This window comes from Condylura cristata, unplaced genomic scaffold, assembly GCF_000260355.1.
Source record: "Condylura cristata isolate star-nosed mole 26May11 unplaced genomic scaffold, ConCri1.0 scaffold00002, whole genome shotgun sequence".
NCBI classification, from domain to species: domain Eukaryota; kingdom Metazoa; phylum Chordata; class Mammalia; order Eulipotyphla; family Talpidae; genus Condylura; species Condylura cristata.
Genome location: NW_004567103.1, coordinates 43,048,940 through 43,064,356, shown reverse-complemented (window position 1 = coordinate 43,064,356; position 15,417 = coordinate 43,048,940). Strand labels below are relative to the sequence as shown.

At 33.6% G+C, this 15,417-nt stretch overlaps 1 protein-coding gene across 2 annotated transcripts in view; it reads right to left on the bottom strand.

Annotated features, from left to right (window-relative positions):
- ATF2 (activating transcription factor 2) overlaps positions 1-15,417 on the bottom strand; it is a 69,686-nt gene that overhangs the window by 46,460 nt on the left and 7,809 nt on the right. For both annotated transcript variants that reach the window (XM_004674506.1, XM_004674508.1), the window contains exons 2-4: positions 14,463-14,561; positions 7,396-7,470; positions 4,998-5,067 (exon numbers count right to left, since the gene is read on the bottom strand). In XM_004674506.1, the coding sequence (XP_004674563.1) occupies positions 4,998-5,067; positions 7,396-7,427 (102 nt within the window). In that variant the 5' untranslated portion in view covers positions 7,428-7,470; positions 14,463-14,561. The remainder of the gene's footprint in view (positions 1-4,997; positions 5,068-7,395; positions 7,471-14,462; positions 14,562-15,417) is intronic.

Here is a 15,417-nt window from a genome sequence, read left to right as displayed (position 1 = left end):
AGCTAACCCACATGGCATAAAAGCCCAGGGTTGGATTGTTCATGATGAAAACAGTGAACTTATAGAAACTTAAAATGTTGGTATAGCTTCAAAAATACTTATTGGCAATTATATGAAGAACCAGAACCTTAACTATATTTATACACACATATACATATATATACACACACACATACATATACACACATATACATTTTGACTTAGCAATTCTATTTCTAAAAATATATTTGAAGGAATTAGATGTATATAAAGGGTTACAGTACAAGGCTATTCATTACAACTTATAATACTGAATTACTTTAAAAGTCCAAAATACAAGAATGGATCAATTTATTATGGAATTAAAATTATTAAATTAATAATTAATTAACTTAATTAATTAATTAAATGTAGAAAAAGTGTCTTAAAGTGGAAGACTATGGAAGTTGATAGGGTAACATTGTACTTGATAGGATAACTATTCAGTATTTCTTATTAGTTTTAGAAACAAAGATTATTTGAGACATTGATACTTGTAACTTTTGTGAAGCAGCAGTGATAATATGATTGGAGATGGTTGGTGAGAGAAAGGAAAGAACTTAAATTATTACACAAAATGCACTTGATAATACAAATAATGCTGTTTGCATACAAACAGAACACAAAACAGTATATGCAATATGATCACAATTTTGTTTTAAAATTGAAAGGGGGTAAGGATTTAGGAAATGCACCAAATGTTAGCTGAAATTCTCTCATTTCATTTTTTCCTTTTAAATGTCTGCATATTCTGTGATACTTTCATAATTAAGAGGAAATCAATTCAGTTTATAACATAAATTGAAAAAAGTATACATGCAAAGACCTTTAAAATACCTTGAGGTCTGAACATTCCATACTAGTAATGCTTTACTAGTTATGTTAAGAGTAAGCACAGGTTCAAATTTAGCTCCAATTCTTAAAAACTCTGTGACCCAGAGAAATTCAGTAACATATTTAAATTTGATGGCTAACCTTTAAAATGAGGCCAGTAACACTCATTTCACAGTACTGTTTCACAGGTTAAATGAGGTAATTTATAAACTTAGCACCGTGGCTGGCTAAGTCAAAAAATGTTTTAACTTTATTGAATTCAACCTTTTAGTAACTTTTAGTTCCTCAAATATTTTAAAAACAACTTGGGACAGACACATGGCTGACATGGTTAAACTTGTTAAAACATCTGGAAGCTCTATTCTGATTCACTGGTAACTTTGGTGTTTCTGAAACAGAATTTTCTGTTGTTATTTTGAATAAATTATGGAAAATCTTTAAATTACAAAGGCGTTACCAATGATTAATATAGAGAGTTCCTACGAACTCATCAATTTCACTTCCCCATAATGTAACTTTACATTACTATGGAACATTTATCAAAACTAATACAGCAATATACTACTACTATTAAACTTTTGCCTTGGCAATTTTGTTTTAAAGTTTAAAAGTATGACCAGATCTAGTTGGCTTTTTGCTATGTCCCCAAACTTAAAGTCATCTCTGAAACTGGTGGCAATGATTACTAACTGCTCCTTGATATCTAGTTTTCTTTTCCCTTCAATAAAAGAACTTCTGAAATTCAGGTGAGCACCTGACTGCCCAGAATAAAGGCTTTTTGCAGTTAGGTGGCCAAATGTTGATTTTAACCAAAAGAACCCTGTGAAAATTATTTGCATTATTAATGCTCCTAGGTATCCACTTCTTTTCTTTATTGCTGGGTCTAAGCATGAATGTCACATGTTGAGTATGGTAAAGCCAGCCAGCCCTGAACATTTTTGATATGCTTACTTTCCTCTATTCAAAACTTCCAAATCTCTCCTCCCCATTTCACTAATAGTTACTCATGGGTAAAGTGTCCATGGTATCATCTAAAATTAATTTCTCCATTTCAGCATTGGATGCTGTACTCCTTTCACTACATAAGGAATCTATTCTTGCAAGGGGATCTCTCTCTGCATCGTCGGATATGCTGTAGTAACCACATCTTAAAATACAAAAACAAACAAGAAATTCCATCTTCAATCTTCAAGTTGTTGCCCATTGTTCTTTATGCTTATCTCTAAGACAAGTCTTTATTATGACTCTACTTCTAGTTCTTTCCATTCTCTCACCAACCATCTCCAATCATATTATCACTGCTGCTTCACAAAAGTTACAAGTATCAATGTCTCAAATAATCTTTGTTTCTAAAACTAATAAATACTGAAGTTATCCTATCAAGTACAATGTTACCCTATCAACTTCCATAGTCTTCCACTTTAAGACACTTTTTCTACATGGCTTACAGCATACAATTTCCTTTACTCTTGTTTCTCAGCCTCTTTCCCCTTTTACAGACTTCTAAGCACTAAACTCCCCTAAAGCTTAGTTCTTATTCTTCTCTAGTTATATTATTTAAATATGTAGGTAACACTAAGCAAATAAGGGAATCATAGATTACCACACAAAATATTACAATCTTGACAACATAAAAATAATACTTAACATCGAGATGTGAAAGAGGAAATATGAATTAATTCCTTTCATAGTAAGACTAAAAAAAATTGTACCTTCTTAATGTTCCTCATAAGAACATTAAGAAATAATCTATGACATATACAAACATATTCTTATGTTGAATAGGTTTCTTTTTGTTGAATTTAAATGTAACACTATTAAATTTAAATATAATGCTTATTATTTTAAAAAGGTATGAGCATTAATATGGAGTCAGTGACAAGATACAAATCATTCCATTTCAATTATAAAAGATTGGAAGGAAATTTGAGGTCTTTTTAAGAATGAGTTTCCAAGAACAAACAACATAAAACTGGTCATTGTCCAAAGGTTAGCTCTAAAAACAAATTTTATTAGCTGTAATCCTGAGATTACAAAATCATGTCACATCTTTTTAATCTCCAGCAAAATAAAAGGCTTGGAGTAATAGCACCTATTTCTCCATTTTACTCAATTCAAGGATTAAGTGTGATTTATCAGAATGAGTAAATCTGGTTAATGGAACCTAAATAAATTCTACTTGCAAATGTTTCTAACTGTAGTTTTAGTTTTCTTTACTTTATAGAAGAATGCCCATCAAATATATCTGTAAAATACATGTCAGTGCCGTTTTTTCCCTGTATGTCCACTGTTACAAACTAGTCAAAACTATTATCTCTCGCTGACACCCCTCCAGTCTTAGAGACTCCCTTTCATTTCTAACTCAGCAATGACTTTTCATTACTCTGTAAAAACCTAAACACCATTTGGGGTCTACAAAGCTCCATAGGATATAGACCCCTTTTTTTCCTCCCTACTTTTCTAACTTCATCTCTTGGTATTATCTTCATGAACATTATATGCTTCATTCTGAAAGTCATCTTTCTGTTCTTAAATATACAAAACCCATTCCCTACTGAGGGCTTTTACAGAAACTGTTCCTTGAGTCTGGAAAACTCTCCCCATGTATGTGCAGGGTTTGCTCCCACATTTTCATATCTTTGTTTAAGTGCTCTATCAATCTATCTATAGTAGTACCACCTCAGGTAACTTATCTTTACCTCCTCAACACCATGTAAATTTAAAACACGAGAGTGTACCATACTATCATCAGAATGACTAAAATTAAAAAGCCATACAAAACAATATTGAAAAAGGAAAACTGAACTAGAGAACTTCTGCTACTTGACCAAAAGTCATCCAGAGTGTAGTACTGGCATAAAAGTTGATAACTGATGAAAATAGAAAGCATAGAAATATCCAAATTTACTGAAAACCATCTGATTTTCAATAAAGGAGCTGAAGTGATTTAATGAGAAAGAAATTTTTTTTTCAGAAAATGATGCTGGAATATCTGTAGAAACATAGGGGAAAAGTCAGCGTCAACTCCTACCTCATACAATATGCAAAACTTAATTCAAGAAAACTAAGACCTAAATGAAAAATTAAGCTTTTAGAGGAAAACAATGAAACCACAGTTTTGTAACTTCTTAGACAATTCACACAAAATGATGAGAAGAAATTAGCTTTCAATAAAGTTAGAAACATTTATCCATCAAAAGATATCATAAGTATTAAGTAAACCACAGATTTTTAAAAAAGTGCTCATATTTTCAATTATCGTCAAAGAAATGCAAATTAAAATCACATGATATATCACACAATGAAAAGATTGCCATGATCAAATGTTGGCAAGGATGTTTCATCAACAAGACTTTTTAAACTGTTAGTGGGAATGTAAAGTGGTACATCTGATTTTGGAAAGATGTTTGGCAATTTAAAAAAAAAAAAACGAACCTATATTTATCATATTATCATGTCATTACCCTCTTCGGTGTTTATCCAGGAAAGAAAAAGCATCCAAAGACTTATATATGACTTGTACATATTAAAATATTCATACCAGTTTAATGTGTAATAACTAAAACATTAAATTTATTCTTTCATTCCTTATTGCTCGTTATTTTAAGATTAGAATATTATAATTAGCAATAAATTAGTATTTTAAGGGCCTGTTAAAAACACTGAAATATTATTTTCTAAAATAACACCAGAATGTTATTTCCTGGGAATGTTTTCACACATGCTCTGTATTAAAGATGTTAGACATAAGAATGTTAATACACTAGTAACACTCCTAATGGTAAATATAAGAAGAGCTCAGGAAGTAATGTAATTTCCATACAAGATAATATAAATCTGATTAGGCAGTTTATCAATGATTTTCAGCCAATATGATCAAATGAAAATACTTTTTAAACCCTAGATTTTTGTTCAGATTTCCAACCTTCCATTTTATGCCTTACTTCCTCTCTCCCCACCCACTCTATTGTTTTTAAAACTCAGAAATGCTGTTAAAAATTATTTCTTCCCAAATTTTCATTTTCATTCTAACTCCAAAATCATACAAGATACTGTTAGAGAAACCACTTAATGACAGTATACATATATTCAGTGTTTTAATAAATATGAATATAAAAAATTATTTAAAGTAATTTATATATTACCTGGCCACATCCAGGGGCAGTGCATAGAAAGGGTTTGTCATCACTCATATTCCACAGGTCCTTGTACTGCCTATAATAAAACATTAAAAGGAAAAGCTAGATGTTTTAGAGTACAGGTATTTTTTAATAAAGAATACATTTAAATGTAATACTTTTATTTTTACTAATACTTTTATTTTTACTAAGCTTACTTCAGTTTCTATTTAAATGTGAAATAAAACACTCCTACTGATATTTTAAGCCTATCTTTCTTTTTTTTTATTATGAATAGACATATATAACATGGATATTCTATATTACAGAAAAAAGGTAAAAACCTTGGTCTATCAGGTCTCTCATGTTCAACAGCACTAACAAAAAATGAGGAACTGTATGGATGTGGCCTAAAGGCACAACTTCTAATAAGAGTTTGAAGTAATAAGTTTAACTCCTAGGGATGTAATATACAACATGGTGACTAGTATGGTATATCTGAAAGTTGTGAAGAGAATTAAGTCATAAATATTTTCAACTCAAGGATAAAAATCTTTTAAAAAATCTGTATGAGAGGACAGATATTGATGTTAACTGGTTACTGTGGCAATCATTACACAGTATACCAATATTATTAAACTCTATACCTTCAATGTATTTGGTACTGTAGGTCATTTATCTCAATAAAATTAAACAAAGAAAAAAGAATGAAATAATGAAAAATAAAATCAACTAGTTTATCCCCATCAAATAATGAATCTAGGTTAACTGTTGTCAATAACTTATTAAAACCTTTAGGAGAGCGGGCCCTCCCAGTGGCACAAGGAGTAAAGCACAGCACTGTGAAGCTATCTGCAGCCATTGCAGCTACAGAAGTGAACCACATGGTGCAGCAGACTTCTGTCTTGCCCACTGCTCCCCTCAGCAGTATATTTCAACCCCCATCAGAGAAGATTCTCTGGTGAATCTTATCCCCACACCTCTGGCCTGTACCCCAGTTTTGTATGCATAAATATTTAAAAAAGTAAATAAAACTTTTAGGAGAAAAGGCAATGGGAAATTTTTAATGATTCAGTTGGGATGACAACACTTGAACTCAAAGGCCATCTTTAACAAAAAGTGGGATAATGGACATTAAATACTTCCTAATATGATATAATACAAAACAAATTGAGTTTGTAAGGGGAAAAGAGTCATAACTCAATTTAATTTTCTAGATCCAACCATTGTAGATAAGAATATAAGAGATAAGAAAATAATGTTGAACAACACTACCAGTATGCTATCAATCAAATTTGGTATCGTAAAAAACCCATCTCTTCAACAAATAAATGTCATGGGGGACAAAAGAAGAGAGGGAGCTGGGGGAACTGTTTTAGATTAAAAGAGGTTGAATAAGCATACAATGTTTATAAAACAAAATATGGGGTACTTTTAAGATTCTGATTTAAACAAAACTATCACAAGAAAGACATTTCAAGACCACTATATTTTTTTATTTTTAGTTTATTATTCTTTCCATCAACTTAAAGGTTTTAGTTTGTGTTTACTTTCAATAAACTGCATTAGATGTAACTATTAATTTTGTAATACTGTTTTTTTTCAGCATTATTTCATTATTAACCTTGCAAGGCAATGCAAAGCATCTTGGACAGGAATGACAATAGCTATGACAGAAGCAATTCATGTGATCAAATATATTTGGAAAATGCTGGAGTACATTTTTGGGAAAGACTTTTCAGAATCTTTAAGATGGTCAAGAAAAATGACTAGAGGAGCACCTAGACCATAGCATTTTTGCCAGATCCACTTGTTACCTTTTTCACTGAATATCTCAATAAACTAGTATTAGTTGAAGTCATTTTAGAAGATGTTAAAACTCTAAAACATGTTTATGATTGTCATAGTTAAATATATTTGAATCTCTACTTGATTTTTTTTTAAAGACTTATTTATTTATGCACACAGATCTGGGATACAGGGGTGGTGAGAGGATTCACCAGAGACAGAGGGGGGTGCAAAAAATGTAGATTGAAGAAGTACACTGCTGAGAGGAGCAGAAGGTGAGACAGGAGAAGTCTCCTGTGCTATGTGTATCACTTCCAGGGCAGGGGATTGAACTCGCACTGAAGAAGCTGCAGTTAGCTTGCAGTGCTGCACTTTAACCTGCTATGCCACTAGGGAGGGCCCTACTTGATAATTGAAAAGGCAAAAAGATCTATGTGAGCTGAAGAGAAACCAGAGTATCTACTACTTGATAATTTAAAAACACAAAAGGAGTCAGATAAACTTCATACTAAAAAATTTTTCTTATTTATGAAAAAAAAAACAAAAAAAAAACACTGAGTTATTTATCTAAAGTCATGAAAATTTTTATAATCTAAAATATGAAAAATGGTTAAAAATAGCAATACTGCATACCTACCTGCCAGAATTCGCATGTAACTTGAATTTCATAAGTTGAACAACTTATCATGTCCTTTTTTTCATGGCAAGGATACTGGGGTGGGGGTGGGGGTAAGAGTCACACGGTACAAATTAGTTTTGAAATACAATAGATAAAATAACTCCCCCCTCCCCAAAGCTGGATATTATTTTATAGTACGAGTACTGATCCTAAAATATAAACACTCGTAAATGTTTTAAATGTTAAGTATTAATATACCCAACTCTACCACAAAAAGATCAAAAGAGAAAAACATATTTAATCTGAGGACTATTGTTGAAGGGCAGCCATTTAAATAATGAAAATAAGATGATATCTAGCATATTAAAAGATCTATTTTGAAAACTAAGTTTTTAAAATGTAGCTAGTGGTAGTCAAGTTCTCACTCTCATTCATCAAAATCTCTTTATTCCATAATGCAATTAAGGTATATGAGCTACTCCTTTCCTAACTTTAAAGAAACAGTTATTTTCTATCAGGATAAGTACAGTATGCTACCCAGGTCAGTGATACAGTTTTAAACCCTGTGAGTACTTTATCTCACATTTACTAAAAACCCCATCTAGTGGTGAACAGTATGACCTTATTTTTATCCAAGTAAGCCAAAGGTAACATAAAGGAAAATTCTTTTTCATAATTGTACTTATAAATGTATTGTCAAGAATGTCCAGAAAAACTGGATAATTCCTGTTGGAAAATGTGGAAATAGCTACAGTTATGAACCCTGGAGTCAAGGGTGATCTGATAAAAGAGAAGAAGACAAGTTTTTCCTAGTCCTAGCAAAACTTCTATTGGAATAGTTTTCATTTCTTCATTCACATCCAACTTTATCATGTTGCCTGTGAGAAGAGAGAAAAGAATGCTAAAATAACAGGAAGGAAACCTGTAATACTTAATTTTCTTTCATTACCAATAGAATGTCAGCTCAAAGAGAGCAAGAACTTATCTCTGGGTTAGCTTCCAAAACAATGTCTAGGCTTGTATCATCACTTACTCATTAAATATTAAAGTGTTGGTGATGGGAAATCCAATGGGATTGCAACTAAGATGGAAAAATGCACAAAAAAATGTAAAAATAATCTAATATAATTTAAAAAATATTAAAGTGTGCTCTCTTTGGCAGTACATACACTAAAGCTGCTATCATTAAATATTAAGGAATGAATAGCCAGATGATAAAATTAATAAAAGCAATTCACTTTAACTCAAAAAAATTTTCTAAAACTATTAAGAAAATGAAGTTAAATTTAGGAAACATTTAAAGACCAAATATATGCCAAGACACAATGATGGAAAAAAAAAAAAACAGTGCATCGAGAAACTCAACCTAACAGAAGAAATGAGTAGAGAATGTAATTTTAATTACTTTTGTAAGAATTAGACTTAAAATACTGAGACTTAAAATACTACTAAAGGTAAAATAAGCCAAAAAGAATAAGAAAATTACTGAATGATTACACTCATAGCAGGAATATAAAGGACCAGGGGAGGAAATAATAATATAGTAATAATGAGCAATTATATACTATAGATATTTTACGGGGGGTGGAGTGAGGAGTAGGATCAAAAATGGGGGCGGGGGGAGTGCACTGGACTATGGTGATGGCACATGGGTGATTTGGTGATGGGAAGCCCACGGGGATTACAACTGAGATGGAAGAAAGGACAAAGTGATGTAAAAATAAACTATTATATTATTTTAAAAAATACTACCTAGAAGTAGTGCAGAGACTCATCAGGTAGTTCTAAAAAAAGTTTTGGCATGAGTTAGCCTTGGCACCCTTCTCTTTCCATTACCTCACCTCTATTTTTTTTAACTGTCCTCTTTCTCTACAGAAGCTCCTTACCTGCAAGCAACTTATTTGCTAACACCTAGCTGACAGCTCTAAATGCAAGTGCCTTGAGATAGTCTCCTGCCACACTTCATATTATCTCTTTGTTAATATAACTGAATCTCACCTTCTAAGTCTAGGTTTAATCTCTATTTTAGAACAAGGCTGGAAATATTTTCACAGGGAAGCCTAGAAGGAGAGGTTTTTTTGTTTCACTATACATTGTTGGCGGAGGCAATGACTATAACATATTAAAATATAAATGGCAAGTACCCATAAACTATACTGTTAGGAAAGCCACTGTTATGACGAGTATACAGGAAGGTTCTAGGCAAAACTGAAAAACCCACTTCTTATTTCTCTACCATTTTTTACTTTTAATCAACAAATATGTGAAGGTCCGCTGTATACCTGGTAATACTCTGGATGTTAGGGACATCGTAGTGAATTAAGATAGATGCCCACCCTTGAGAATTTTCAAGAATAGTGAGAGAATTTACACTGCTAATCCAGCTACTTAACTCAACCCCTCCTCTATCTAGTTTTCTAAGACCTTTCTACACATATAAACATGTCTATATTCTTCATATCTTCTCCATTTCACTGCTAAGGTATTTTATTTCAGAATCCCAAACTTGAAAATTATACTTTGAATTTTGTTTCAAATACAGCCAGAACTATTTTCTTATTAGGTATCCCTATCCCATATAAATGATAAACGTACATAATTCTTTTTTAACAAAAATTTATTTACTTATGCATATAGAACTGGGGTACAGGCCAGAGGTGCGGGGGGGGGGGCGTGAGAGGATTCACCAGAGAAAGAGTGGGGAGCAGAACAGGCAGATGTACTGAAAAACACTACTGAGGGGAGCAGCGGGTGGGTCAGGAGAGGTCTGCCACACCATGTGGGTCACTTCCCTGGCCGGGGATCAAACTCATGCTGTAGGGGCTGCAACAGCTTCATAGTGCTGTGCTTTAATCTGCTGCACCACTAGAAAGGACCCTAAGCTTACAAAATTCTAAAAAATCCTTAAAGCTGAAGTTTTATTTGGGATTCAGAAGGAAGGCATGTTATTTCCTAGTAATAACAATTAAATTACAACTGTGAACTAAGAGGCTATAAGAAACTTTAAATTTGTTCCCAGAAAAAGAGAATAAAAAGAAGAAAATTAAAGCCACCCAAAATACCCAACTCATGGATAACCACTTTACACATTTGTCTTATCACTGCAAGGAGACATTAACTTTAAAAATTACAAAACTAGGGCCCTTCCTGGTGGCGCAGCAGTTAAAGCACAGCACTAAGAAGCTAAAGCTATTTCAGCGTGAGCTCCATCCCCACCCTGGAGTTGATCCACATGGTGCAGCAGGCCTCTCCTGACCCGCCTGCTGCTCCCCTCAGCAGTGTACTTCATCAGTCGGCCTGTTTTGCTCCCTACTCTGTCTCTGGTGAATCCTCTCACTGCCCATATAACTGGCCTGTACCTCAATTCTGTATGCATAAATAAATCTTCAAAAAAACCAAGATACCAAAATAGTCTACTTTCTAAAATATATATATATATATATACACACACACACACACACACACAAAACTAGTATTACTACTGCATTTAAGATACAATGATCCTTAAAGCACAAATCTGGACACATCACCAAATCATAATATTAAATATTAGACCTCATTTTAATAGTTATAATAGTCGATCATATAGATGACGTATTTGTAACTATTTCTTAGTAAGTAGACTTTTATCATCAATGAAAACCATTGAGGATCTATCTGTGCATTATATATAACAATTTCCAGTTGAATTTCTAAAAGTGGAATTGCTCTATTCAAGTGAAGATATATTTAAGGCTTTTGATTTATATTCCCAAACTGTTTTCAAATAGGTAGTATTTCTAATTTTCCATCAGTATTGAAAGACCTCATTTTTCAACACCACACCAATCATGTAACATTTTTGTAGATAGTTCTTGTATGCACAAATAAATAAAAACCTTTTAAAAAGTCAATTTAAAGATAAATAAATGAATTTTCTCTACTCCTCCCTCCACTTTTTGTGCTCTTTTACCCTACCCTTAGGTCTCTTTTTCTCCTCCATATTGAAAGGAAGTTGCACTCTTTTCCTCTCATTCTGTTCTCAATACCCTGTTTATTGGGTCTTTTTTTCTTTCCTTTATACCATGGTTCTCAACTTTCGGAAGAAATACTTTCGGCAGAATACAGTAAAAAAAAAATCTCTACCCTTTCTGTTCCACATTTTTAAAAAAAGATATTTATTTATGCACACAAGAACTGGGGTACAGGCCAGAAGTGAGGAAGGTGAGATGATTCAACCGACACAGAATGGGGGCAGAATAGGTCGATCCACTGAAACACACTACTGAAGGGAGCAAGCAAGAGGATATCCACTTGATAAGGATGAGAAGGCCTGGTGAACAGGCAATTCATTACATACACACAGGTATTGATCAGATAAGTAAAAATATCAAGGACATACTCGTTAAAGACATACTATAGGTAAGATAAATGCATAATCAGATTGATCCTTAGTATTAGGTGAAATCTCGGAGACATTGTGTGAACTCATGGCTTTCCATATACAGAAATATAAATGTTAAAATGTGTGTATATAAATATGCATAGATGGCCATATATTTCCACAGCTGTGTCCATTGGGTCAGGAATGTCCCAGTAGCAATAAGCACATGCTACACTCAGATCTTAATGTATAAAAATATTCTCCACCAAAAAATACTTGGGTTTCTTGAAGATTTAACTGATTCCAGGGTTAGGATACAGGAAGTACAGAATGAGCTTTGAGTATCTTATGCCACAAAGTATGGAAGACTTATTTATGGATATGGTAATAATTTGACAATCAAAATGATAGTAATGAAATGTACTGTGAATAAAATAGGAAAACTCCCAAATGTTTAAATGGTATATCAATAATATGTACTATTAAGAAGTTACTATATAACCATTATATAATTAGCACATGTAGTTTTTTTTTTTTTTAAAGATTTATTTATTTGTGCATACAGAACTGGGGTACAGGCCAGAGGCTCAGGGGCGGCGAGAGGCTTCACCAGAGACAGAGTGGGGAGCAGAACAGGCAGATCGACGAAGTACACTGCTGAGGGGAGCAGCGGGCGGGTCAGGAGAGGTCTGCCACGCCATGTGGTCACCTTCGGGGCCGGCGAGAATCGAACTCTTGCAGAAGTGGCTTTAGCTTCTTGGTGCTGCACTTTAACCTGCTGCGCCACCAGGGAGGGCCAGCACATGTAGTTTTTAGCAGTAGTTTTTTTTTTTAGTAGTAGTATTACAGTTTAGTTTTACATCATTTTGTGCTTTTTTTCTGTCTCAGTTGTAATCCCTATGGGCTTCCCATCACCAAATGTTTTTAGCAGTAGCTTTAAGGAAAGTATTACATGGCCCTCCCTGTGGCACAAGGGGTTAAATTGCAGCATTATGAAGCTTATCTATAGCAACTGTAGCACGAGTTCGGTCCCTGGCCAGGGAGGTGGCCCACCATGGATGGCATGGAAAACCTCTCCTGTCTTACTCACTGCTTACCCTCAGCAGTGCATTTTAGTCAACCCACCTGTTCCCTACTCTGCTTTTAGTGGATCCTCTCACCCTCCCCCGTGTACCTCTGGCCTATACGCCAGTTCTTATATGCATAAATAAATAAAACCTTAAAAAAAAGTAAAAGTATTACAAAGTAAACTGATTCTCGAACAATTCTGTTTCTGGTTTATAATTTCAAGTTGTGATGTGAAGAGCAGAATATTTATGTTTTATGCTGTAAAGCTAAGAGCAAACAAAATCACGTTATACAATTTCTGTATCTGAATAAAGACTCAATAGATGATACTAGATAATCATCTACCCTATAAACAATAGTTCCCTTTTTAAAATCTGAAATATGAATTAAATCTGTTAAGCAAGACAGATGATCCTTCAGGTAGTAGAATCAATAGTCCTAGGACTTTTTGAACTCTTCCACACAAATGATTAAGCTCATGAATTTCTATAAAAAAAAGATAAGAAGGAAACCAATTCACTTTATAGAAAGTAATTGTGGATAAATGAACTTAAAGATACAAGGGAATGAATCCATTTCAGGTAACAAATTTAAAAAAAATCTCTGTATTCTAAAATGTGAATATGTTTGGTCTTCCTATAGTTAGCTGGTTATAAAACTATAAATGATATATAGCATATATATACGTTTCAAAGCAATTCCTAAAATATACAACTTTCCTTTTTAATAAATATTTTATAAAATTTGGTAAACAATGTCAATTTTGTATCAGATATGGTATTAAAAATAAGGTGGGCTCAAAACAGTGGGGGGAAGGGAATGCACTGGACTATGGAGATGTCACATGGGTGATTTGGTGATGGGAAGCCCACGGGGATTACAACTGAGATGGAAAAAGGCACAAATTGATGTAAAAATAAACTATTATATTATAAAAAAAAATTATAAGGTGGGATCCCTGCCCTCAAAATCAGATTAGTAAGAAAAACAAGTAAGTAGAATAAAACTACTTATTCAGTAATACACATATATGCATGTGTGTGTGTGTGTATAAGTAAAATATATTTTACACATACACACACAGAGGCATTACAGGAACACAAGGGAATAAAGAGTATACTAGAACTGGTTATCTCTCCTCAGCAACCACTCCCCTTAGAGACCTTAAGTGCCAGTGAAGAGTAATCCTATGTATTCATGACCCAGTAAGTCTGAAGGGAACACCTGACCAATGAGATTACCTCTTCAACATCAGCACACTGTGGCTGGCACAGAGCAGCCATTCAAAAAAGGTATGGCTGAAGCACTGTATTAATTTACCATCAATGTTACTTGCCAATGAAATAGTCACTACACTAAACTTTGCTGATATAATTCAATCCAAAAGCAAAAAGTTGACATTTTTGGTTAGTTTATACACACAGCATGGGTAATATATTTGTCCAAATGTTTTTGAACATACTTCACAGATTTATTCCTATAATGTCCTTCTATCTCCCAAAGGATATTTTCAAATTTGCTGAATCTCAAGATTTGTATTTCACTAAGTATTATCAATATAAGATACTGTCCGAAAACATCCACTGAATTCAGTAATATTCAAGAAGCAATCAAAACAAAAACACTTTTACATCAAAAGTTTAAAATACCTTACTTTTCTAGCTGGCGGGCCATGAGCTTTATATGCTGCTGCCAGGAATCCCTCAGCTCTAATCAAGTAAGCAGTGACTCTCAAGTCTCCATCTAAGTATCCCTAAAGGCAAAGAAAAGGAAGAAGAGAATATACTCATTACTCAAAAATACATAAAGGGAGTTCAATGCTACCACATTTTTTATATTTTATATATAAAAATGAAGTGAATTCTACATCCCATCCCATCATTCTTAATATAAAACTTAAAGTAATTCCAAACTCTTTAATGCTCCAGGAAGAAGCTTATCCTGTAGCCTATCAAAACCCTGGGCACACAGCCACCTAACTGAGGTATAAGAACTTTCATGGTTGGAAACTCTTGGTGGAAGAAAAAAAAACTGTTTTGTTCATTTTTAAGCCATACAGAAGGCAACCACAGATTACAGTGAAATGGCAGTGCTGGATTTGACCATCAAAATTCTTAGGAGTTAAGATTAATAGCTTTTCATGCATTAGTCCTGCACATTAACATTTATAAGGCCTAGTGTATGTGCTTATTTAGAAACAGCTTGACTTTTTAAAAAACTGTATCAGTTGGGATTAGGTTCAGCTTTGAGTACAGAATTCAAAATAACAACAGCTTAAATGTTTCAGAAGTTTTTTTCTCTAACACGAACGCAAGAAGTCTAGAACCATGATCACTAGGAACTCAGGCTGCTTCTGTTTATTTTGTTGTTTTGCCATCCTCAACATGTGGCTTCCCCTCATGGTCTAAAATACCAGCTCAAGGTCTAGCTATCACATCTATTGATCAGATGCAGGGAGGAAAATGAGGAGTGAGCAACAGTCTCCCTTTAAAGAAATTTTTCAAAAAACACACAAGAGGCCCTCCCTGGTGGCGCAGCGGGTTAAAGCACAGCACTGAGAATCTAAAACCGCTTCCGCATGAGTTCGATTCCCGCCTGCCCTGGAGGTG